The 25049-nt window shown below is 48.3% G+C and overlaps 4 protein-coding genes and 1 non-coding gene across 6 annotated transcripts; 1 reads left to right on the plus strand and 4 right to left on the minus strand.

Moving 5' to 3' along the window:
* Positions 1 to 2167: 2167 nt before the first annotated feature.
* Positions 2168 to 2239, minus strand: TRNAH-GUG. The gene has a single exon. It is a non-coding gene; the product is annotated as a tRNA-His (tRNA).
* Positions 2240 to 11688: 9449 nt separating this feature from the next.
* LOC122219414 (histone H2A type 1-E-like) lies at positions 11689 to 24800 on the minus strand. 2 transcript variants are annotated; one of them, XM_042937661.1, is made up of 2 exons: positions 24411 to 24800; positions 11689 to 11757 (listed from the first exon to the last, which is right to left on the minus strand). In XM_042937661.1, exons 1-2 carry the CDS (start codon positions 24786 to 24788, stop codon positions 11749 to 11751), a joined length of 387 nt encoding a protein of 128 aa, XP_042793595.1. In that variant the 5' UTR covers positions 24789 to 24800; the 3' UTR covers positions 11689 to 11748. The 2 variants fall into 2 exon arrangements, with proteins under 2 accessions (XP_042793595.1, XP_042793593.1); XM_042937659.1 differs by lacking the exon at positions 11689 to 11757 and having other exon boundaries at positions 24304 to 24800.
* Positions 12419 to 12874, plus strand: LOC122219438 (histone H2B type 1-K). The gene has a single exon (XM_042937687.1). It carries the CDS (start codon positions 12459 to 12461, stop codon positions 12837 to 12839), a length of 381 nt encoding a protein of 126 aa, XP_042793621.1. The 5' UTR covers positions 12419 to 12458; the 3' UTR covers positions 12840 to 12874.
* LOC122219447 (histone H4) lies at positions 15218 to 16412 on the minus strand. Its single transcript, XM_042937699.1, has one exon. The coding sequence runs from the start codon at positions 15544 to 15546 to the stop codon at positions 15235 to 15237; it is 312 nt and encodes a 103-aa protein (XP_042793633.1). The 5' UTR covers positions 15547 to 16412; the 3' UTR covers positions 15218 to 15234.
* On the minus strand, positions 21562 to 24122 carry LOC122219405 (histone H3.3-like). Its single transcript, XM_042937652.1, has one exon. It carries the CDS (start codon positions 24110 to 24112, stop codon positions 23672 to 23674), a length of 441 nt encoding a protein of 146 aa, XP_042793586.1. The 5' UTR covers positions 24113 to 24122; the 3' UTR covers positions 21562 to 23671.
* Positions 24801 to 25049: the final 249 nt, after the last annotated feature.

Here is a 25049-nt window from a genome sequence, read left to right on the forward strand (position 1 = left end):
TGGTGCGGCCTACGTAGACTCTAGAGTCGGCCTGCTGCCCTCTTGGGAGAAATGGCCCCTGCCCCGGGCGCTCCCTCTGATTTCCGCTCACAGGACAACAGAGCTTCTTGGACGTAAATCTTTCCTTTTCCCGATTCCCTGACTTGTGGCCAAGCTTCCTCTGATCTGCCTCCCCCCTGACCTCGCTGCGTGCTTTCCCCGAACGTATATAACCTACTATGGCGAATGTCTTGGCCACGACCGGCTTTACCCGCGGCCTCGCCGAGATCTTGAAATAAACCTTAATCCTGAGGACGGACAAAGAGCTCTTCCTGCTCTTGGCTTCTCCCCATCAAAATGGCACGGCGCGGCGGTCAGGCCCCTTAAAAAGATGCTGACTTTGGCTCCAGTGTCCGCATCATCAGCACCACGCGAAGCCCTCCCTCTGTGGAGGTCGCGACGCGCTTTCTTGATTTGCCAATAACGACAATGGCTCGTTGGGTCGCTTTGGGGTCTGTACCTCACCGAGCCAGTGCCACCACGCCCGTCACGCCCTTACATCTTCAGAACAGTTGTAGGAAGTGGTAATTCTCCTTCGCTTCCCTTGAGAGAGGAGGACGATGGGGCGCAGAGAAGTTTAAAAGCCGGATCGTGAGTGCCGTCGAGGAGGGCAGTTTCCTGTCTGCGGATGTGGCTGGCATGCTGTGTAGGCGGCTCCCAGACCGATATTCACGCCTACGTAAAAGGACTCCCTGGACGAGGCGGTTTTTATCACCCCCCGCCGCTCAGTTTAGACCGGATTTGCCACTGAGGTTCATTCAACGTTACACAATAGAGCCATGAGCAGAGCATCTAATATATCTAATATAAATCTAATATACATCTAATAGAAACACGCACATGGTACCAGGTAAACATACGGGACACGCCAAGCAAGCTCTGGGCCTTTTGAGCAAATCACAGAGCGTAGGTCTTCACCCCGCACTCGCCTGGTGCTACAAGAGAGTTCGGGGCCAGACCGAGGACACCAACCCTCCTGCTACTAAGAGGTGGCCTCTGGGCCACAGCGCATGACCTACTCCTCGGGCCACTAAGAGCTGGAGAACATGTGTTCTGGAGAACTCCCGGACCAAGCCGTTGGTCTCTGTTCTCAACCAGTCTCCTCGTTCACTGGTGGCGAAAGAATCGACAGGAGCTGGTCCTTCTGGGTCCATACGCACTTGACCCCTGTCCTCACCATGTAAAACACGCACTTGATCCCCGTCCTTGCCCCTGTAAGACTGAGTGGAAGTAACACACGTAATAGAGAAAACTGAGTAGATGTGGTACGGGTGACCCTGGGTGACTGGTATGACTGCGGTCGGGCCACTGGGGCTGCCCGTGAGGTGACCCCGGCAGTACAAGAAGCCTCAGTCACAACGTCTCAGAAGCTTTGTGGGTGCGAGCGTCGGACCCTACGTCACCTAGACAGTTGGGGAAGGAACGGGGGCCACTGAAGCCTTAGGAAGGGAAAGCTTTTGGAAATCGGAGATCTTCATGCGGAAATTGCTCAAAGCTGCTCCAAAAATATGACAAAATAGACAGCAAATAGTATTTTTTTGAGCGTTCAAAATCCACAAGGTCCAGGAGAGAGGAGACGCCATTTGTGGGTTGTCGAGCTCCTGGGAGTTCTTGGGGGTCTGGGGGTCTCCTTCCAGACGCCTCCACCTCAGCTCAGCTCTCCCTACACCCGCCTGACCTGTCCACCTGCCCCTTTCTAAATCATTCTGGAAACGGGAGAGGCTAGAGGTAGGGGTTCTTCTTCTGAGCCGTATTCCCCCCCCTCCCCAATTTTCTCCAGATGATCAGAAGGTCACAGTTTTTCAGCCCTGGCCCAGCCACCATACTCAGCAGGCGTGATTCATAATCAGGCCTTTGTCCCTAGGGAAGACCGCCATCAGCAACCTGGGTCTGCGTTTGGACAGTCATTTCCTCCTGTCGAAAAGGAAAAGGTCTCTATGTGTATTTTTGTCACTTCAGTTTCTTCTTGGGACTTGCAGCCAGTGCCCACAGGGCCACGGGACTTGGGCATGGTTGGGGAGAACAGCACTAAAAAGAGACAGGGATGCCTGAGGTCGGGCTGGTGGTGAAGGACACGGGTCTCAGGCGTCCCCTGGTCGCGATGAAAAAGGCGGGCACCACACACTCCTGCCGTGACTCGGATTCGAACCGAGGTTGCTGCGGCCACAACGCAGAGTACTAACCACTATACGATCACGGCGCGCCACCGCGGGCCACCCGCTCCCGGCCCGGCCTTCCTCCTTTGTCAGCAACGCCTACCTGTGTCGTCGGGAGACACCCGCACTGGGCCGTCCGTCCTTTTTTTTTTTTGAATTGCTCACCCCGAGGACTGCTCCGCCCTCCCCGCTCGGATACTGTGCTCTTGGCGAGCAAACCGAAGGGGAGGAACATTAAGTTCCGCCACATGGACGTGGCCGACCCTGGCGGCCCCTCGCCGGGGGCGGGAACGCTCGCGAACGCACCACTCCCACGTCCCGGCCCCCGCGGGTCTCTGCCCGAGTTTTACGACGCGTGGTCCTCTGCGCTCTGGCCGCAGGCTGGAGACGTGCTGCCTCGGAGAGAGGCATCCTGGGACCCCTTTGTGCCCCAACCGGCCGGAATCTGCGGGGCCCGGCGCGCAGTCCGGGTCCGGGGTCTCCGGAGCGCGCGGCTGGGTGCCGCCCGGTGCACCTGCCGGAGGTCGGGAGGGCCCGGCCGGCCTGGGCCCGCACCCCGCGCTGCCCGCAGGGGCTCCGGCCTCGTTCCGGCCTCTTCCTCCTGCCTCCCCGGCTGCCAGAACCGGGACCCGACTGCGCGCTGCCGGCGTGGACCGGAAGCCCCTCGGGACGGCCCTGCCCCCTGGCGGGCTGCCCTGCCCTCTGCCTGCTCTTCACCCGGTTGGATCCAGTAGCTTCAGTTCGTCCGGGAAGCTTTTCCTGACCTCCCCTCTCCTTGCGACACAGTCCTCCCAGTGCAGGTTATCCGTGGCGCACGGGGATGCTCCAAGAGACTCTTGCAAACCTCATGAAGAGTACTACACCCGGGGACTTAGAGTAAGGCCATGGCTTCTTCTAATGACAACGATTCTTTATGTAAAAGTAGCCTCTGACACCTACTGAGCCATTATAGTTACTGAATGCGTGACGTTGGGACACAAAGTAGATATGTGTCCACAGATAATCCCCAGGTGGTCTATGATCTACTGAATCATACAACTGGGTACTCACAGTAGCATCTTATTTGAAAGTGAAATTCCATAGATAAGACCAGAACTGAGATGGTCTGGGGTGCGTGTGTGATGCAGTCTGAACTCCTTTGGTATCTGTTCCTACTGCCTGGCTATGCCTCCTTCAACCTCCTTCAATAAGGTCGTGGTGAACTCCTTAAGACCAGTTAACAGAGGATTGGCAATCATGGCCCGTTTCGATTGGCTTTGCAGAGCATTCTAGCACCAGTAGAATTGGATGGCTGTGCATTGTAAGTTACAACTCAGCCCAAGGGTAAGGGAGATCCTGTCAGCACGGCACTGGGTGTGCATCCGAATGTATTCGAGTCACCCCAAAGTGATTACCAGCGGGCTCCTCCCATGAAGGCTGTTAACCATCAGGTGGAAACGGTGACCTCTCTGTGGGCATCAGTTAACCTCTTTCCCCGGCCAAACAGCGAAGGCAAGATTCTCCTTGTACAGAGTTGGGCAGGTTCACATCAAACGCTCACCAACACCCAGCTGAGTGGGCCACCATCACTGCTGACTGTCCTGCTTGCCAACCGCAGAGGTCGCTGCTGAGCGTCCTTACCGGGTCACTTTCGGGGCTCCATCAAGTGGCCACTAGTTAGCGATTTGATTATACCAGACCCTTCTTTCACGGAGGAAGCACTGATTTTTCCTTACAAGGTAGACACCTATCTGGGGCCTGAATTTGCTTTCCTTGTTTATATGTTTCAGCTCCTACCACCATCCACGGGCCCACGGGATACCCTTCCCGTCATCATGGAACCCCAAACAGTGCCTCTAAGTCGGGCACATACTTTGAGGCAATGGCCTTGTACCCATGGTATTCACCAGTCATAACATGCACGCATCACCCAGAAGCTAGCGGCTTGATAGAACTGTGAAATGGCCTTCTGGAAGCTCATTATGCCACTAACTGAGATGAGGATCTTCAAGTTTTTGTCCTACAGGGTGTTCCTTCCAGCCGCGCCTTAAAACAAGGGGCAACACAGAAAGCCATGCCCTCTGTATTCAGAATACACGGATCTGGGAATCAAGGCGTCAAGGTGAGAATGGCCCCTCTCATCATTACACCCGGTAATCCACTAGGAGACTTTTGTATCCCACCCCTGTGAACTTCAGCTCCGAGGGCTTGAAGGTCTTCATGCCCAACAGAGCAATGTGTCCAGGAGGGAGCATTGTCAGTTTTCAAATTAATTGATTAGTCAGTTTCAACAAATTTAAAGGCTGAGAACGGCCTCTGCGCATTTTAGTCTCTCCGTGCCACTGAACCAATAGGCAGAGAAAAGAGTTCCTCTTCTCGCTGGGATGATTCATCCCAATTTCCAGGAAGTAATTGGGTGTCTGTTATCCAATGGGGGCGAAAAAGATACTACTGGAACCGAGAGAAGCTTCTAAGTATTGTTTGCCACCAGCCCTGGGCACTAAAAACATTGTGGCGGAACAATTAAAAAAAAAAAAAAAAAAAAAGACTCGCAAGGACATGGGTCCCACGGGAATAAAGGCGTAGATTTTACCCCCATGTGTGTAAGAATGCGGCTAAGGTGCTCGCAGAGGTCAGGGTGATAAGGAATGAGTTTTTAGAAGGAAGTGAGATGGCTAATTTAAACCTCCTGATCAGAAGCAGGATCCCTAGTAGCTTTGTATTCTGTCAGCTGATTATTTCTCACTTTTTACCCCAACACCTTCTAAGAAGGTGGTAACATGTTAAATTTAAGGTGGGTCTCTGAACAAACTGAAATTATCCGGTGAGCAGGCTGCCAGTTCACCCTCCCATGTTGGAAATACAGAGTTTTCCTGTGGGAAAGGACAAGAGGAAGTGCCGGGGAACAAAGGGAAGGGCTGGGCCAGACAGTTGCTCTCCCCTCCTTCACCGGCAGGGAGGCTGACCTCCGAATCGGCCAATTCAATCTTTGCCCTCCGGCTTCCCGGCTGGATTTGGCAGTTTAGACAGAGGAAGGAGCACCCTTTGTCTCCAGATTCCCTTTCCTCCCATTGCCCTCTGGGGCTGGGAGGGTGGGGGGTGGTGACGGCCTCCATGGATTAGCTTCTCTGTCCCTTGTGACTTCTTAACGACTTGCTCCCTGCTCTTCACACGCCAATGAAACGATATCAAAGTATTCAGTCTGAGCGTCCTTTTTCTGGTGAGACACTAGCTGCCATACTGACCTCTTTCAGCTTACATGCTAGTGAAATTTACAGAGATTAAACACAAATACAAATAAGATATGTGTTTGTAAAATATGGTAATTGATAAGGAGTTTAAGAATCTGGTCCAGTAACAGCGAATGGCTGCAGAACGCGTAATATGGATCAGGATTCGGGGAATACCTCACCGAGAGATGATTTTTTTTATGAAAAATGACATAAAACAATAGTAGGATAATAGGAGGTTGGGGTGCCTGGGTGGCTCAGTCGGTTGAGTGTCCGACTTCGGCTCAGGTCATGATCTTGCAGTCCGTGGGTTCGAGCCCTGCGTTGGGCTCTGTGCTGACAGCTCGGAGCCTGGAGCCTGCTTCAGATTCTGTGTCTCCCTTGCTCTGACCCTCCCCTGTTCATGCTCTCTCTCTCTCTGTCTCAAAAATAAATAAATGTTAAAAAAAAATTAAAAAAAAAATTAGGAGGTTATGCAAAGAGTGACCGGATGGACAAGCACTCTGGGCCTTGAAAACAGCACATGTAAAGGTCCTGAGGCAGGAAGAGCCATCACCTATTTTAGAAGCAGTAAACAATCCCTTGTGATTAGAGTGTTATGAGAAAGAAATAAAGCAGAAAAGAAGTCGTGGATGTAGAGAAGGCCGTGCATGGTGAACCCTTTGCTTTATGAGTGTGTGTCTGTTGTGTCTCTGTTCTCACCTCACGCTTTTCTTTGTATCCCGAAGGCTAGAAGACTATAGATTATATTTCTTGATTCCTTTGTCAGCAGGGTTCTGGGTAGTTTCCGCCAGTGGGAGGCAATGGGAGGGAAAGGAGAAGCCAGGAAGAAAGAATCTAGTTGCTTCTGGCAATGGTTCTGGTTAGGTCTTGAGTGGGGAGGTTGAGGGGGTTGGGGGGACAAGATCACTGTAACACAGCATTCCTTCCCCTGGGAAAGGGACGGAACAAGCCGAATATGATCTCTTTGTGCAAACTGATCTCCTGAAAGGACATTTTGGAAACTGACTAGAATGTTCAGAGAGGCTTCTGATTTATTTAGCGACAGTGCCAGGCCAAAGCAGAAGGGCCCGTCCCTGACGGGGCTTTCTAATTCTGATCTGATAATTTTATTAGTTCATAAATGTTTCAAGCAAGCAGAGTATGGGATGCAATGATTTCTCCACAAAGACACCAATTAGTTTCGCAATTCTACCATGAATATAATGCGGTTAGCTTTTGAGGGGTCAAACGATATTAATTTGCACAGGCAGTTTTGCCCTCAGAGTTCTTTTGGTATTTTCCTTTGTGTTATTCCAAGGGAGATCTGGGATCTTAAATTTATATGCCGATGGCCAGTTGTGAGTGTCGGTATCAGTCATTCTTGTAAATGTCAGAATTCCTATCAGGTGCTGAAAATAGCACACATGGGGGGCGCCTGGGTGGCTCAGTCTACTGAGCATCTGATCAGCTTAGGTCATGATCTCACGGTTCATGAGTTCAAGCCCCACATCAGGTTATGAGCTAATAGTGCAGAGCCTGCTTTGGATTCTGTCTCTCTCTCTGTGTCCCTCCCCTGCTAGTGGGCGCTCTCTCTCTCTCTCTCAAAAATAAATAAACATTAAAAAAATTAACAGCACACATAGGGTTTAGATTCCCCGATAAGTGAAGCAACGTCAACAAAGTCAGCCTGGTATAGAGTTATATTTTTTTGTCCTTAGTCAAGCATCCCCATTATCCATAACCACGTAGATCTCTGAGATTTTGTCATTATTAATTGTCTGAATCATGTAGTTACTTTGGGGGATAAATATTAGATATTTTGCTTTGATATTAAACATTAGATCTGACCTTACAATTGTTCCCTATACCCCATGTGTTACAACAACTCCATCTAGTAATAGGTGAGATGAAGGAGTAAAGAATAGAACGAGGAAAAGAATGTATTAACTGTGATCCTCGTTTTCAGGAAACGACTACTGTAAACATGACTTGAATAATGAAATCTAGTTTTATTCTTCCTCATTTAAAAAAATATATTTATGAAGCTTGTTTATTTATTTTGAGAGAGAGCGGGCGCGAGCCCAAGCAGGGGAGGGGCAGAGAGAAGGAGAGACAGAATCCCAAGCAGGCTCCGCGCTGTCGGTGCAGGACTTGAACCCACGGACTGTGGGATCACGACCCTCTGGGCCAAGATCAAGAGTCGGACGCTTAACCAACCGCGCCTCCCAGGCGCCCCTCATTTGGCGTTTGTTAATGCAAATCTGACCATCTACACGCTACTCCTCTGCTAAAATCTTTCAACATGTCCCTTCGAACCTTCTCAACCAAGGTTTGCACACTTTAGACCAAAGTACAGAAGACCAGGTAGTTACGAGCAGGGCAGTTACGTACGGGTTCTGTGTTGAGGTAGATAATATCTTGATTTACAGAGTTATCTTTTACCAATTGAGAATCTGATTGAATCACACTGTACTTTCTTGGCTTACGCTGTGGGAGCCTACACCATAGGCTGGCGGCTTAAATAACAATGTCAGAGCAGGCATTTAGTTCGGCTCTCACAGGAAGCCCACAGGAAGCCCGGAGGCCAGCACGGAGGAGGCCGTGCCCAGCTGTGGGGAAGGTCAGAGGCCTGTCCGGGCCGCACTCCTGAGAAGCCCCATCCCACCAGACGGGCCCACGATGGTGGCACCATGACAGGAAGCCCCTGGGCAAGTGAAGAGGAAAAAGTGGGAAACCAGCGTGTCTGTCCTTGAATTCCTTCTGACGAGACCAGGAACCTTCCGGGACTCCTTTGGGTCTGGCTTGAGTCGAGGCCCCAGAGCCCAGGGTCTCCCCAGTTTCCCCAGCAATACATTTATTTGTCGCAGTTCTGGAGTCTAGGAACCACAAGATCAAGGTGCCGGTAGAATCAATGTCGGCTGAGGGCTGGCTTCCTGGCTGGTAGAGGCCATCCTCTCACTGTGTGCTCACGTGATGTCTCTGTGGGCTGCGGGGAGGCAGGTGTCCTAGTCTCTCGCTCTTTTTTTTTTTTTTTTTTTTTTACGTTTATTTTTGAGACAGAGAGAGACAGAGCATGAACAGGGGAGGAGCAGAAAGAGAGGGAGACACAGAATCTGAAACAGGCTCCAGGCTCCGAGCCATCAGCACAGAGCCCGATGCAGGGCTCGAACTCATGGACCGTGAGATCACGACCTGAGCCAAAGTCGGATGCTCAACTGACCAAGCCACCCAGGTGCCCAGGTGCCCCTCTCTCGCTCTTATAAGAGCACTAATCCCATCCTGGGGATTCTACCCTCATGACCTCATGGGAAACCAGTCACCTCCCAAAGGTCCCACCTCCTAGTGCCATCCCATTGGAGTTTAGGGTTTTAGCCCAAGAACTAGGGGGTGAGGGTGAGATACAAACACTCAGCCCATAGCTTTTCTTTTCTGGGTTGGAATTAGAACAATACCCACCTCATCTGTAGCCCAGAGTGGTCTGTATGGAATCTCCCTTCCATGTGCTCTTGAAAGGCTCCCTCTCCTCCCCTTTGGGCCTCAGCTGTTCATTCTGAAGCGTCCACATCATGGTGTAAGGCTGGATTATTTCCCAGTACCGGGAGAGTGGGGTGACTGGCTGGATCTGGAGGAAGGAGGGAGGGCCAGTGGAAGATCCTCTGTAGTCTTTAAGTTGTTGTTTGTTTGTTTTTTTAAGTTTATCTATTTAATTTTAAGAGAGACAGGGAGGGAGGGGCAGAGAGAGAGAGAGACAGAATTCCAAGCAGACTTTCTGCTGTCAGTGCAGAGCCTGACATGGGGCTCGATCTCACCAACCATGAGATCGTGACCTGAGCCGAAGTGAAGAGTCAGATTCTCAACCACTCAACCGACTGAGCCCCCCAGGTGCCCGCCCCCCCCACCTCCCCCCACCCTGTAGTCCTTATAACTGTTTTATATCACTTTCCCTTTGAGATGAATCAAGCATCTAATACAATCTTATGGGAGTAGACAACATTAGTAAAAATTTTTTAGAAAGTCTGTAGATTTTCTCATTTCTCTAAAAAGAAACCACATCCCTTTTGAATTCCCCAATGAAAGTAAAGAGGTGATACCAGCCATATGTGTTAAAAAGTAAGTTTTACAAACACCGTCACAGACATTACTCACCGTCAGTGTTTACATGCATGTTAACGTATGACAGAGACATACAAATGCGGGGCGCAGACCCCCCTCCGGGGAAGCCTTGCTGTCCAGCTGCAGAGGGAGTGCGGTTAGAACAGCCGCCGAGCAACTTCAGGGTTTGCCCGAGTGACAGGACCTGACCCGGCTCTCGTCCAGGGCCTGCAGCCCGCACAGAGCAAAGCGGGGACATGCACACTGGGCCGGGAGGATCTTTGCCCAGTGCGGGACATCGCTGATGGGCGGCTCAGGGGTCTGTGCCCCCACGTTTGTCTGGCCCGCGGCACGGTCTGACCCTCTGTCCGGTCCTAGTTCCTCTCCCTCCTGTCACAGCTGTTGGTCCTTAATAACATCTTGTACCCCAAACTCCACCTGGGCAACCTCACCTGCGTTGCTCTGTCACCATAATGTTTGTCCTGGGCCTCTGGCATTTTATTATTGCTTAGTCAGTAGGGCTTCCGCGAGCTAAGACCAGGACTAGTGTGGGGGCCCCGGGAGGCCGCCCCAAATGGACCTCTATGGCGTATTGATTATTTTGAATGGGAGCTTCTTGGGAAGCAGCAGGTGCGAGGACCTCACACCATCTTCGGTCCCCCGGGAAGCAGGAAACATCTCCCTTAGGAAAGGTCACCTCCCAGGACGGAAAAGTAAAAGACCACTTATCACCAGAGAAAGTGAATTGAGAGTAACAAGCCTTGTGACGTCTCTCACCAATCGACTACCTCAGCCCAACTTTTACTTAAAATTTCTTACTAATTATAAGATTCCCAAACATCTGTTTTCTTTACCCTGTCAAATCCTCACTTTTTGTTTTTTTTTTTGTCTGTCTCAAGTGTATGAAAATTGCCCGCTTTACAGTCTGTTCAAGTGTCAATTTCATTATTGGGCCTCCCCACGCACGTCACAAAACATTTTTTTCCTCCTCCGAATCCGTCTCATGTCAATTGAGTTCTTAGCCCGGCTCGAAGAAATCTGGACAGAGGAATATTTCTTCCTTCCATTCAGTAGCAAACAGATCTGTGTGTATTGAATTATAAACTGTGCGCTCTTAACATCGCTGTTTGTGACCACACGACAAATTAATACTACTTTTATGGTATCTCTCTCTTTTTTTTTTTTAAGTGGGTTGGGGTCCACAGATTTTGACAACTTTGATTTGTATTATCAAATTGATTACCTCAGAGATCAGGATTGCTAGTGCTTTTGATGACTCATCCACATTCATCCACATACTACAAAGTCCTACGTTATGCCCCCCACCGCTTGCTTTCATACCGTAGTCTTCTGGGCCTGCTGGCTGTTCCCAACTAATGCCACACACATCTTCTGTCTTAAGGCCTCTGCATTTTCAGTTCCCTCCACTTGTAATTCTCTTCCTCTACTATCTACCTGGCTCATCTCTTTTTTAGATGAACGTCGGTCTCTGATCAGATACACCTTTAAAGAAGTTATCTACACTTACCTTCGATCTAAAATAGGGGTCCCCATTATGCTGTGTAGCTGCTCTATTTTCTGCACAAGATATTTGACACCTAACCTATTGTATGATTCTGTGTTTGTCTCTTACTGGAGTAATTTCCACGGAGGCAGATTTTCTAGGTTGCATCCGCTATTGGGTCCTGAGCTGCTGGAAGAGTGAATCAAATGAACACATGGGCTCCAAAGAAATAGGACCAAGGATTTACCAATGTGGGATTCAGTAAATTCTGTGTACTTTTAACCAGTAAGTCAGACTACCTTCGTAATGAAATCTTAAAAGGGGAAGACCACTAAGAATTCCAGCACCTGAGAATTCAGAGCACTTAAGAATCAGTGTCCTTTTCCAGAACTCTTCTAGTACATTCATACAGCTAAATTTCTTCTGGAAAAGTGGTCACTGCATCCAGTACTTTTGGCCGCCTAAAACTGGTAACGGATAACGTAATCAAAATCAGTTCAGGAATTTGCCTGACTGGCTCCATCTGAAACCTCTGGACAAGCCTGTCCTAAACCCGCTACCCCTTCTCTCCAGCTTGTCCTTCCTGTAGGTCAGACTACATGTAGTTATCGCCCGTAGAATTGACACTTCATCTCCCACGTGATTAACGAGGCCTTACAACACAGTCACCAAAAAACACAGCAGATAGTGTGTATCAGCTTTCTCTTTGATGGCTTAAGTGGCTCTGAAAAGAGCCTTTGTTTGGCAACTTCCCTAACCTTACTGCTTATTTGGCCTTGTGGTGGCTCTCGGTCTTCTTGGGCAGCAGCACGGCCTGGATGTTGGGCAGGACGCCGCCCTGCGCGATGGTGACGCGGCCCAGCAGCTTGTTGAGCTCCTCGTCGTTGCGGATGGCCAGCTGCAGGTGGCGCGGGATGATGCGCGTCTTCTTGTTGTCGCGGGCCGCGTTGCCCGCCAGCTCCAGGATCTCGGCCGTCAGGTACTCCAGCACGGCCGCCAGGTACACCGGCGCGCCGGCCCCGACCCGCTCGGCGTAGTTGCCCTTGCGGAGCAGGCGGTGCACGCGCCCCACCGGGAACTGCAGGCCGGCCCGCGACGAGCGCGTCTTGGCCTTGGCGCGAGCCTTGCCGCCCTGCTTCCCGCGTCCAGACATGACGACCCCAGATGCACAGAGTGTACCTGATACAGCCAGCACCAGGCCAGCACTTTTTATAACCCTATTGAGCGCGAAAAAGAAGACTGCATTGGCCAAGCTGGTGGCTTTATTTCATCCAATGAGAATGAAGCTTTGGGAGTCTCGCGTTGCGATTGGGCAGAACTAACTGATGACGTCAAGTTGACTAGTCACCAATCAGACCCAGGACTGTAACTTGCACCTTATTTGCATAAGGGCTTCTACATAAAAAGGACAAGTTGCGCTTTGCCCGCAGTATAGTTTTCGTTTCTCTTCTCAGCGCGACAGGTCTTCTCTCGGCCATGCCTGAGCCAGCGAAGTCCGCCCCGGCCCCGAAGAAGGGCTCGAAGAAGGCGGTGACCAAGGCGCAGAAAAAGGACGGCAAGAAGCGCAAGCGCAGCCGCAAGGAGAGCTACTCGGTGTACGTGTACAAGGTGCTGAAGCAGGTGCACCCCGACACCGGCATCTCGTCCAAGGCCATGGGCATCATGAACTCGTTCGTGAACGACATCTTCGAGCGCATCGCGGGCGAGGCGTCGCGCCTGGCGCATTACAACAAGCGCTCGACCATCACGTCCCGGGAGATCCAGACGGCCGTGCGCCTGCTGCTGCCCGGGGAGCTGGCCAAGCACGCCGTGTCCGAGGGCACCAAGGCCGTCACCAAGTACACCAGCGCGAAGTAAAGTTGCCAAGTAAGAATATTTAACCCAAAGGCTCTTTTAAGAGCCGCTAACCTGTCAATATCAGAGCTGTAACTACATGTTTAGAATCTAGGCTCCAGTTCAGGCGGTTTCTTTGAGGCAACCATGAGGATTCCATTGCAGTGAGTAATGCCTACTGTGCCCGTAACCGCCTCTGGCTGGAAGGAAACCGGATGTGCTGTGAGTTGACTCTTGCGTGTTTGCAGCAAACACTCTAGTATGCCCCTTAACGGGAGAGTAACACAAGGTTGTATACGTGTGTTGTGTGAACTAAAAATGATTCCTGGCTGTAGCGCGAATGTGGGTCCTTTGGTTGTGAGCAAGAGTGGCTTCCTGTCGATCCTAACAGCCTATTGTCTTGTAACTTTTCTCCGTTAGGCGTTCTAATCTGCTTCTATTGGTAAATTCAGTCCCCACTGGTCTTCCAGAGCCAGACTTTTACCTCCGGTTATCGCGTGTCCTAGGCGGTACGATATAATTAGATGCTGTGCGCCGGAGGGCACGTTAGATTCGTAGAGCAGTGCTTTCACCCAGCTTAGGGGAAAAAAAGTGGGCCTCTCCGGCCCATTTGGGGCCGGGACAGTGCCAGACCACCCTGAGGGAGAGAGGTATGCAAGGCAAAGATAAGCTTACCTTTTCTCCTGAGTAAAGAAATGGAATACAAGGGCTCGCAATACTGTGGCTAGCTTACTGGTTTGTCATACTGCCAGAGAGAGAAGGGACAGGTGGTATAATGGGGGGAAATAAGGGCATATAAGTAACCGTTGGAATCTCGTGCCTCTACTGATTTGAGTAAATTAAAGTCTGTGCATGTGTTCGCCTATCTGTAGGAGAGCATTGATCTGAACTTCGTGAATTATGTGCTCTCCAGAGAGAGCATGAAATCTGTGTGAATAGAGATGATAAAAGTGACTTTCTTAGGCCCACAATCGGCTCTACTGTAGAGGAGATCGGAATAACGATCAGATTGGGATAGTCACGAGCTGTCCCTGTACTTGTCCTGATACACGTCTGCCATTTCTTCATCACGGGACTAGGACTACAGCCGACTCTTGGTGATGGCTTCTCTAGCCGCGCTAAGCAGAGAAGAATGGTTAAAAACGTTACAGGTTCGTGTTATAGAATATATTTGTGACTTGGTTATTTGACTTGGCTGGCAGTGCCTTTATTTTGCCATTTTAAAATGAGAATAATAAAACCGATCAAGATTACGTGAAAGAGTCCACGGAAAGTATTTACCACAAATTGAAACAAATTATAGGCAGGATTTCTTCTCTTTCACTCTGCCTTTTGTCTTTCATAATGGCTTGCAAATTTTAGGCATTCGGGCCATCAATCATTGCTTACTAAGAGAGTAGGACGATCAGTTGCCAGTAATTTCAGAAAAGTTTCCATCTCCAAGCCCAATAATGCCATGAGCAGCCTCTTTGAGGAACCGAAGGAAATAACTCCTGTAGGAACAAGCATCATTTGCAAGAACTCTTAAGAATATAAACCCAACATTATTAGACCTGACTCCAAAATAGCCAAAAATCTTGTAAGAAAGCAAACAACTTTGTTACGATCAGAGAAATGCAATTTAAATACATGAGATACAATTTAGCAAATGCGGACAGGCAAAAACCTGGTCTGCCAAATGTTGCGGGGGGGAGGGGGGGGCGGGTAGCAGGAACTCTCGGCACTTGTGGAATACGGGAATGTAGCCCAAACTACAACCTTGAGAAGCAAGCTGCGCATTTCTTGTCAAGTTGAATATGCACAGATCTTGGTGAGCAATCCCACTCCTAGATAAGCAAGGAGAGAAGGCGTACAGCTGAGTACAATGCCCATTGCCGTGCTAGGTCATGGAGGGAAATACAGCAATTTAAATTTCCAACAGAGAAAGGAACGGATAAATCATGAATGTGGTCAACAGTGCAAGAGGACAGATAGATTTTCTCTTCTAGAGCTCTCTGCAAACAAGTTTCCTGTTAAGGGGAACATTACTTTGCTTGGCCTCTTCACGATCGGACATGAAGGGATGTGTTTAAAAGGTCGGTGTTAGCTTAGGTTAGTGTGGGCCTGGCCCTTAAGGCCGGACGCTTCCAGATTTCTCAATCTTTGGACTAAGCTAATGATCCAAAAATAACCAGATGCCGTGCAATGCCACCGCGCAGTGAAAAGCGGTCGGGAGGGGAGGCCCAGGTCCTGTCCCGCTGGGTCTCAACTCCCATCCTTCGGCCACATTTAACTCCCGGGGCAGAAGTAACCATTAAGCCGCATTTAAAAACGGCTCTACCGAGACCCGTTTATAAACAAGCACTAAAGCTCTTTTAACGAAAACTTGGGGGCCCTAAAAAGGGCCTTTTTGATAATCGACGGGAACCTTTAAAAAACTTTAGCCCCCGAAGCCGTAGAGGGTGCGGCCCTGGCGCTTGAGCGCGTACACCACGTCCATGGCCGTGACCGTCTTGCGCTTGGCGTGCTCCGTGTAGGTGACGGCGTCCCGGATCACGTTCTCCAGGAACACCTTGAGCACCCCGCGGGTCTCCTCGTAGATGAGGCCGGAGATGCGCTTGACGCCGCCGCGCCGGGCCAGCCGCCGAATGGCGGGCTTCGTGATGCCCTGGATGTTGTCGCGCAGCACCTTGCGGTGGCGCTTGGCGCCCCCCTTGCCCAGGCCCTTCCCGCCTTTGCCGCGACCTGACATCTTCCGGAAGTCTGAGAGCAGAAGAATGCAGGCAGAGCGCGCAGCTCTCTTTTATAGGCAACCTCTGCGGACCGGAGTGAGAACCGGAAGGGCAGCGGCGGGAAGTCCGCCTGGGTTGGAGGAGGGACCTAAACCCGAGCCTCCTTTGTTCTCGGAGCGCTTTACACCCAGGACCCGGGCAATTTCCCCTCGTTCTCGTGTAGCGTGTTCCGTACCCCATCCTCATTAAGCAACGAAACTTTAACACTGCAGAGGATACACTTTAAAGAGCACAGGGAAGAAAATACTCCGTTTATGTCTCTACAAATATGCATGCATTTGCTATGTGTGTAAGACTGTGCATGTTGTAAGGTTATACGGGGGGAATAATGCTCCAAATGCTAACTTCCTAGATGTTGAACAAGATGTGCTAGTAAAACAGAGAATTTTAAGATCTTGCAGGTGTATTGCTAAATTCTCTTCCAGCAAAGGTGGAGCAGTTTTCAGTTTCAACAGCAGTTCCTACTACATTTTACTCATAATGAAGAGAGCCATTAAGATAATCTTAACTATAATAATCCAGACTTGGTTTCTTGTATAGAGAATTAACTTTTAAAAAGTTAACCAGCTAGCTAACCAGTAGAGCATATTATTTTCCCCACCGATTTGAGGGAATTAGTTGCTCATATATTGAATATTTCACTTAAAATTATTTCTTGAGTTTTCACTGTTCCTCTGATTAGTCTACTGGCAGTGCTGAAGGTTATATCTGTAACATTGAAAAATAGCATTTCGCTATACATTTATTATGGTAAATACTGTGTTTTCCTAACCTGAAAAATACTGAATCTCTCCATCCATCCAGGTCTTTAAGTGTATCTCAGTAGAGGTGTTTTTTTTTTTTTTTTTCCCCTAGGTAATATATCATTTGAAAATTTTTTAAAAGCTCTCATTAATTATAAGAGCAATTAATTTGTCATTAGTGAACAAGTAAAAATTCTAATGCAGGGGGAAAAAAAGTACACTTTGGTCTTTCTACGAAAATCTTTATGAAAATATACTTAGCTGAAAAAAATATATATACAACTTTACTCTTGCTTAAATTCTGCGAAATTTTAACACTTTTTTCAGCATTAGCATGTAATCCCCTTGCTATCCAATGATTTTATTGCTACCCTTTATATCAATGAATTACTTTTAGCAAATGTTGCATTACAGTATTTCCAAAGTATTCCATTTAAATTTTATAAAAGAAATACACATAATTTTAAAATGTCATTAAGATATTTAAATTTCTTTTCTGCGTTTATGTGGCAATAAAAGAACACTTGCCCAACACTTGAAGAAACAAAACCCATTCAACCAGTGGGGGTATATTCTATATATTTTATAAAGGGACGGATAGCATAGGTTAGTTCAAGGGCAAATGCAAATAGGAAATAAGAGGCTTAATTCTCCCTGAGGGTCCTTCTATTTTCCATTTTCTGTTTCAGAATTTCTTGCCTTTTTATGGCTAAATAAGTCTTTTGCTGGCCCCTTAACTCAGGGACTTTCCTCAAGGATCTTACTCTCTTTGAAAGGTAATCATCAGGGGAAACAGTCCTCTACTTGCCAGCTTCTTGAGAAGGAAAGGGACCCAAGTTCAGCTGTTACCTGCGTCCACACCGCAAAACCTATCTAATGTAAAGGGATGTACCCACTTAGCTATTAAATCTCACTAAAAAAGTGAGGTTTCTCTGTGCCTTTGCAGTCTCTTTAGAAGACTACCTATGATGAGCATAGTATTCTGGCTTAATGTGTGTTGAATAAAAAGATTGTTTTCTTTTCCTTCTTTTTAAATTTATTTACTTATTAATTAATTTATTTATTTAATTAGAAAGCGAGAGCCAGAAGATAGGGTCAGAGAGAGAGAGAAAGAGAACAAGAATCCCAAGCAGGTTCCACGCTGTCAGCGCTGAGATGTGAGAACCATGAGATGATGACCTGAGTGGAAATCAAGAATGCTTAACCCACTGAGCCCCCCAGCGCCCCGCTCCTTTTGCTTTTAATTGTGTTTCTCCAACATGAGTTAATTGGAATACATTTTACAGACCCTACTTTCTCTACTTTAAAAATCAGTAAAATTCCCACCAACCAGTAGCCTCCCTCTTTGACTTCATGGATTTTTGCCTGGCAACGCATCCTGTTAAAGTTGGCAGTGGGCAGCGATCTGGAAAGTTGGTCAGGCTCTTTATAGTTTCCGAAAGTGATAGCGGAAGGTATTTATTTTTCTATAAACCTACAGTGTATTAGTTCATGAAAATATGATGCCATTTGGGCCATTTTCTCATACTCACTGACTTTTATAGATCAAGATAAACTTCATCCAAATCAAGGTATTTTCCTTGTACCTTTCACAGCTGAAGGGTAGCTGAGTGTGCCTCTTTCTCGTAAGGATTATTCTGAACTGATTATTTTTGCGAAACAGCAGATACAGGAGAATGTCTGAAAATAGAAGTTACTTTATTGTAAGAGATATTTACATTTTTAAAGGAAATCTTCATTTGTAAGTACCGGGAAGGAAGACTGGTACATAACAAGACAATTTTAATGGAAAAGACACGTACTTTAATGTGCATAACGAACCTCGGCAGCAAACTCAGTTAGTTACACTTGCCAAATACATCCTATGCCTAATGACTCTGTACCGTTTCCTTTAGGCCAAATCTCTCGAGCAGACTACAGCAATGGTTTCCCAACTTCTAGCCTTACTTCTGAACTTTGTATTCACAATACACTTGTGTTAGTGAACTTCCGGAAAAAATGTAGGTCGGGTTGTGCTACTCCCACGTTCGAAGCTTCGAATGGTAATTTCGGATGGTTTATACAACTCAGCTTGGCATGATCTGACCTCTGCCCGTGACCTCTGCCTGTGACCTCTGACCACTCTGTGAACTCGCTTTCACCCCTTGGCCCCTCTGCTCTTGATCGTCCTTAAACATTCTTGATCTTAGACTTGATCTTTAAATTCCTTATCCTTTTTTGATCTTGCTTAAACATTTCGTGTAAATGACTGCCTTGGGTATTTGCGTTATCTTCTTAGAATACTTTCCCAAACGCACCTGTCAGAATGGCTAAAATTAACATGAATTAATTTCTGATAAGCACCAAAGAGGTATAATCTGTCTCAGGGGGCCTGTTCATCCTCCAAAGGAAGGTGAGGTAATCGGCATAATCAGACCCCCTGACTTTACCCTTAAGGGAAGGTGCTCTGGCCGGAAACAATCTTTTCTTTTCTTTTGTTTATAACTTTCTTGCCCCACCCTTCTTCCTATAAAAACTTTCCATTTTATACAGTTCCTCAGATGCTGCCCAATTCATGAATCTTCATTTAACGAAGCCAATTAGATTTACTTGGCTGAATTTTGCTTTTTAACAGGTTATTGGCACAGAATGGGCTATTTAACTTCCAACAGTGAGTGTTTTAGGTTTGATGAAATTTGGTACTAAAACAATGTTGCAATCACCTTGAATATATATGTCTTTGTGCATTTGACCAAATATTCGGGACAAATCCATAAAGGTTCATCTTAACCAAAATTTTGACAGAGAATTTGGTCTTCTCATTCCTTACCAGATGAAAACTCAGCAGGTAAGTGGTGCAGTACTGGAGGAAAGTGACAATGTCACCAGAGAGGCCCCAAGACCTGACCTTTACTGCTCAACTGCTCATACTGACGTTTGTCCCACGTTTTCCTTAAGCTCTTTTTTCCAGTGTGTGTCTTAATTTAGGCAAAAGACCCGAGGGGCATAGTATCCTGTGATGGAGTTAAGATACAATACTGAGAAGTATTGTAAAGAGACAGCTTTAGTTTGCCTTAAAATGTTTAGACATGTTCTCTGTGTATTACTTAGAAATACAATGCAGATTTAAAGTTTTTTTTAATTAAAAAAAAACCTTTTTGTTATTATTTTTCAGACAGGGAGAGACAGCGTGAGTGGTAGACGGGCAGAGACAGGGAGACCCAGAATCTGAAGCAGGCTCCAAGCTCTGAGCTGACAGCGCAGGGTCTGACGTGGGACTCAAACTCACAAACTGTGAGATCATGATCATGACCTGAGCCAGAGTCAGATGCTTAACCAACTGAGCCACCCAAGTGCTCCTCAGGTTTTTTATTAATACTGACCTAATTCTGTACTAACAAATACCAACAACATATTAGCATTAGGTATTGAAAGGTGGCAGAATAGGCCACCCCAGAATATTCCACTCTGGCATAAGGTTTATTTTCAGCTGAAGGCATTTGAGATAAAGCAGAGACCAGAAAAGCTCTTGGTCTTTCCCTTCTATCTCTAAAAACAGTAAGTAGATTTATCAAGATGTCTCTCCTTCCCTTTCTACCAGGAAGGGGAAAGGTTATTAATTCCAGTGTCACAGTGGGCAGTTAGTTAGGCTCTAAGAGGATGCCTGGAGGCCAGGGCGGAGGAGGCCATGCCCAGCTGCACGGTGGGTCAGAGGCCTGTCTGGCCACACTCCCCTGAAAGCCCCAGCACACTGGAGGGGCCCAAGATGGCGGCGCCAGGACAGGAAGCCCCCCAGCAAGTGAGGAGGAAAAGGCCCAAAACCCTGCTTCCAAGAAATCCCCGCCCCCAGGTAATCAATATTCCTCCTCCTTGTTAACCACTGTCAATAACTGACAGAAACCTCAACCCTGGTTCACACGTGCTCTCTCCCTCCCTTGAGCTCACCGGCTCTCACATCTCGAGGGTACCTCTCATCCACTGTGTTGTGTCTGCCCTTGAATTCTTTCTCATGAGGCGACCAAGAGTCTTCGGTGACATCTTTGATCTGGGCTTGGTCGAGGTCTTAGGGCTCAGGGTCTCCCCAGTTCACCCGGCCACACCAGTAGACAGCATTCGACCCTTATCAACGGAGAAGGCAGCAACTTAAATCTGCCTGACGGACTTCATTCTTGTTCTCCTGGTGACCTTCCCATAACTGACTTCCCCTCACCTTTTGTCTTCGGCTCGTGGGGGCCAAGGGCAGGCCGCTCCAAGATGCGCCACTGGGCATGAAGATTATTCTGAGCTGAAGGCAGTGAAGACCCCGCGGGCTCGGAGAAACTCTTGGTACTAACTACATAGAACAACCTAAATTGGGGGTCTTTCCCAGAACAGGGTTATTGGCGGCGATAAAGTTGATCTGAGTGACCCATCCATAATGGCAGGACAAACATGGAATTAGCATGCTCCTATTGCCCTGTGAATGCATTCCTTCCCTTCCTAGTCCCAGACCTCTGCCCCCTTCTTAGTTCAGGGTGACATACATGCCTTGTTTGTCCTGGCTGTCTTTGGAATTTCCATGTCTGTGTGGGTTCCCCATATGTATGCTGTTAAATTTGATTTTCTCCTATTAATTTTTCTCACGTCAATGGGATTCTTAGTCCAGCTAGAAGGACCCTTGAAGGGGACAGGAATTCTTGCTTCCTGACAAGCTGTAGACGGTACTTAAGCCGTACTTCCGAGGCACCTCTGGAGTTCATCTTCCCCAGTGTATCTCCTGTGTACACACGGGGGACACGTCACATAGACGGTAAACCCCAGATGGAGTCACGTGTGCGAAACCCCACTGCAGCAAACCAAGCCTGAACGCCTAATCTGATCGGTTTCCCCCCCTGGGAATGGAACCTTTAGCCACTCAAGGAGCAATTAACCTAGTCTGTGCTGGGAAGATAATCCACCAGTAGGCCCAGCCAATCCCTTTAGGAGGATGCCCTTGACTGAAACAATGCACTCTTTGCTAATAATTTCCTTTTTCTGCTGCTTTCCCACCTTGAAAAGCCTTTCGTTTTCTTTAGCGCAGCAGAACTCCTTTCTGTTGCTAGATGGGACGCTGCCTGCTCCAGGAATCATAGAAAAAAAGCCAATTTGACCTTTAGTCAGTTGAATTTTTGTTGTTTGACAACGTTTAAATAAACTTCTGTGTGATTTTCTCTTGGGAAAACTGTCTTCTATTGCAGGGGTCTCAGCCAAACACTCAAAAGCATAGAGGATAAATTATTTTTCTTGGCCTATAATTAGAAGACATAGTTAAAGACAGAACAACTGAATAATGAATAAAATCATTTGGGTCACCCAGCTTCTAAAAATCCCATCAAAAGTCAAAAATATTTTACTATGGGGAGTGTGCACTTGAGGGCCCATCATTGTTAGATAAGTTGTCAGCATTTATTTTGATTCCAAAAAGTCATATTTACACTGGGATTCGCAGTACTTATATTTTAAGTACAAGAAATAGAAACAACTGAAAGGTGTGAATATTAATATGAGATATTAATAGACTTCGAGTGTTAAAACATTCCAGACAGGAAGGGGCACTTTCCGGGAAAAATTTAGTTACAGTTGATGAGGCGAGCTGAGGATAAAGTACAGGCCACCACACCGCCCCTCCCCCCAGGTGGGACAAGTGTGATGTTCCTCAGATGCTCCTGGCCGCCCAGGAACAAAGGAAAGAGGTTTCAGTGCTGGCCATGGTGAATGCGGGAAACTAGGGCAAGTGAAAAATTAAATTCCTTTACTGCCTACAACCCATTGACAAGCCCTTGAAACCGGCAGAGTGACCTCAGCCAGGAGCTCAGCTGCCTCGATGATGGCACTTTGCTGGGGACAAAAGAGAACCTTAGCTTAACATTATCCCAACCCCCAGGATCCTGTAAATCTACTTTAACATGTAAAAACTCCTTTGGAAGCTTCCTTGATCTCAACTGCCCCAAGTATATGCTGGCAATCATACTCTAAGCTTATGGCCCCTGATACATATCTGAAGGGTCTCACGGCTGAGGTTTTACCAAACGGTGATAAATGGTGTTTTCCTCGCAACACCAGCCCCTCAAGGCCCCGGAAACCTTGCTTCCAAAATACCCTAGAGACTTACTCTATCCCTGACCCCCTCCCAACCTGAGGATATATAATGAGCTACCCGTCACGACCCCATACAGCTCTTCCTGCCCACGGGTCCTGTCCCTGTGGTTTAAGAAAATCACGTTTTTGCACCAAAGACGACTTCAAAAATTCTTTCTTGGCCGTCAGTTCCGAACCACCCCACCACCATCACCCCCAAATTTTATCGGGTTGAAAAATAACGGGTAGGTCAACCAAATTTGAGAGCAAGTGCTTTTAACCTGGAGTCCATATACGCCACAATACCTCCAAGGAAAAAAAAATCAGGAGCCTGTGGATGGGGTGGTGGTGCTGATAAGGGGGGGAAGCCTGTGAGTTGGGATGGGGAAAAATATAGTTCGCCTCTGACTAAACTTTAGCATTTCCCTTTATGACGATATTGGGCCCTCAATTTCAGTACCTGTGACTTTGTCACTCACTGGAAATCACAGATGTCTCCAAAAGACTGTATTATGGAACGTGCTAACTATATAAACACACTGATCCCTCCTACCAAATTTATTATTTTTTAAAATTTGGATAAGAAGTGGAATAAACATTTTTTTTGCAATGTTTGTATTTTATACCCTTGAAATATTATCCTAAGAAGAATTTCCATAAATGTCATCAGGCAGCCAACGTCGTCCGTGACATTCAAGAAAAAAAGCAAAGAACGTTTTTCTCCCCGTTTTTGAGATGACATCCGTGACAGGGGTCCAGGGCACAGAAAGTAGGAGGCAAGACTGTGCCCTGGGCAATCAAAACCATTGAGAGAGTTTTCCTTATTTGGTGACAACAGGAACAAAAGTAAGTCACGTCAATCAACCTCCTTCCACACCTAACCGGTCAGCTGGGCGGAGAGACCTGGGTCGTCGGGAGCCACAGCACACTGCACCCCTCCATTCAGAAGCATTCCCTGGTCAAACCATACAATCCTCTATTTATAGGATTTTCCTTACTCCACGTGGACCTTGAAGTCTGCAAGGCGGAACAGCCTGTGCGATTTAACTACACTTTACGTGTCAATGGCAATAGCTGTGGGAACTAACTTAAAGTGGGACAGAAATAACTACCCGGAAGCAACCAACGGCACTGAAGATTTTAGGCTCCTCCCCAACAGGAGAAACATTTCTCGGGCTCCCGAACGGTGTCCTACCTACCAGCGTAATCCCAGTATTTCATTCATTTGCCAACACGGAGGGGGCTGGCGAGGGCAGTGTCTCAAAACTTAGGTACTGTTAGGAAGACTGGACGTGGCGGCCAGCCTTGGGATGGCGCACGACAATCGGGCCCTGAAGCTCTCCGTTCGCCTGTAGGCGAACTGGATGTCCTTGGGCATGACGGTGACGCGCTTGGCGCGGATGGCGCACAGGTTGGTGTCCTCGAAGAGCCCCACCAGGTAGGCCTCGCACGCCTCCTGCAGCGCCATCACGGCCGAGCTCTGGAAGCGCAGGTCGGTCTTGAAGTCCTGCGCGATCTCGCGCACCAGCCGCTGGAACGGCAGCTTGCGGATCAGCAGCTCGGTGGACTTCTGGTAGCGGCGGATCTCGCGCAGGGCCACCGTGCCGGGCCGGTAGCGGTGCGGCTTCTTGGCGCCGCCGGTGGCCGGCTGCTCGCTGCGCCGTCCGCCCAAGTCAGGGAGGGCAACTTTTTTTGCGCCAAATTTCATTACCCGAAAAGCTACGTAAACAATGAAGATACCGAAAAAGTCTATCCCCAATCACCGCCATGGGCTGAAATCTACCCCGCTTTGCACGTTAGTCTTAAATCTATGGTGTCCTGCTTTCAACCCAGAACGGAGGATCGTGAAGAGTGACCCAATTTCCCTACATCTGTTTCCTTAATGTCAAAGAAATGTTAAGTTCTTTTCCAGAAATGATAGGTGGCCCTGAAAAGAGCCTTTGGGTTTGGACTCGACTTACTCGAGCTACTGTAAACTATCATATAGACCACTACTTGCTCTTAGCCTTGTGGTGGCTCTCGGTCTTCTTGGGCAGCAGCACGGCCTGGATGTTGGGCAGGACGCCGCCCTGCGCGATGGTGACGCGGCCCAGCAGCTTGTTGAGCTCCTCGTCGTTGCGGATGGCCAGCTGCAGGTGGCGCGGGATGATGCGCGTCTTCTTGTTGTCGCGGGCCGCGTTGCCCGCCAGCTCCAGGATCTCGGCCGTCAGGTACTCCAGCACGGCCGCCAGGTACACCGGCGCGCCGGCCCCGACCCGCTCGGCGTAGTTGCCCTTGCGGAGCAGGCGGTGCACGCGCCCCACCGGGAACTGCAGCCCGGCCCGCGACGAGCGCGTCTTGGCCTTGGCGCGAGCCTTGCCGCCCTGCTTCCCGCGTCCAGACATTGCGGCTCAGAAAAGCTACACTGCGATAACTGCCAAAACAAAACCGAACGGGGTAGCAGTTTTTATAACCCTTATTGGGCTTGAAAAACAAAAGTTTTCATTGGTTAACATTGCAGCTTCATCTTAACCAATGGAAATGCAACTTTGGGATCCTTGTATTCCGATTGGGCAGAACTCACTCCTGACGTTGCCCTGAGCGGCCACCTATCAGACACAGGACTCTAATTTACGCCTTATTTGCATATGTGGTTCTATATAAAA

The sequence above is a fragment of the Panthera leo genome, chromosome B2, assembly GCF_018350215.1.
Source record: "Panthera leo isolate Ple1 chromosome B2, P.leo_Ple1_pat1.1, whole genome shotgun sequence".
NCBI classification, from domain to species: Eukaryota; Metazoa; Chordata; class Mammalia; order Carnivora; family Felidae; genus Panthera; species Panthera leo.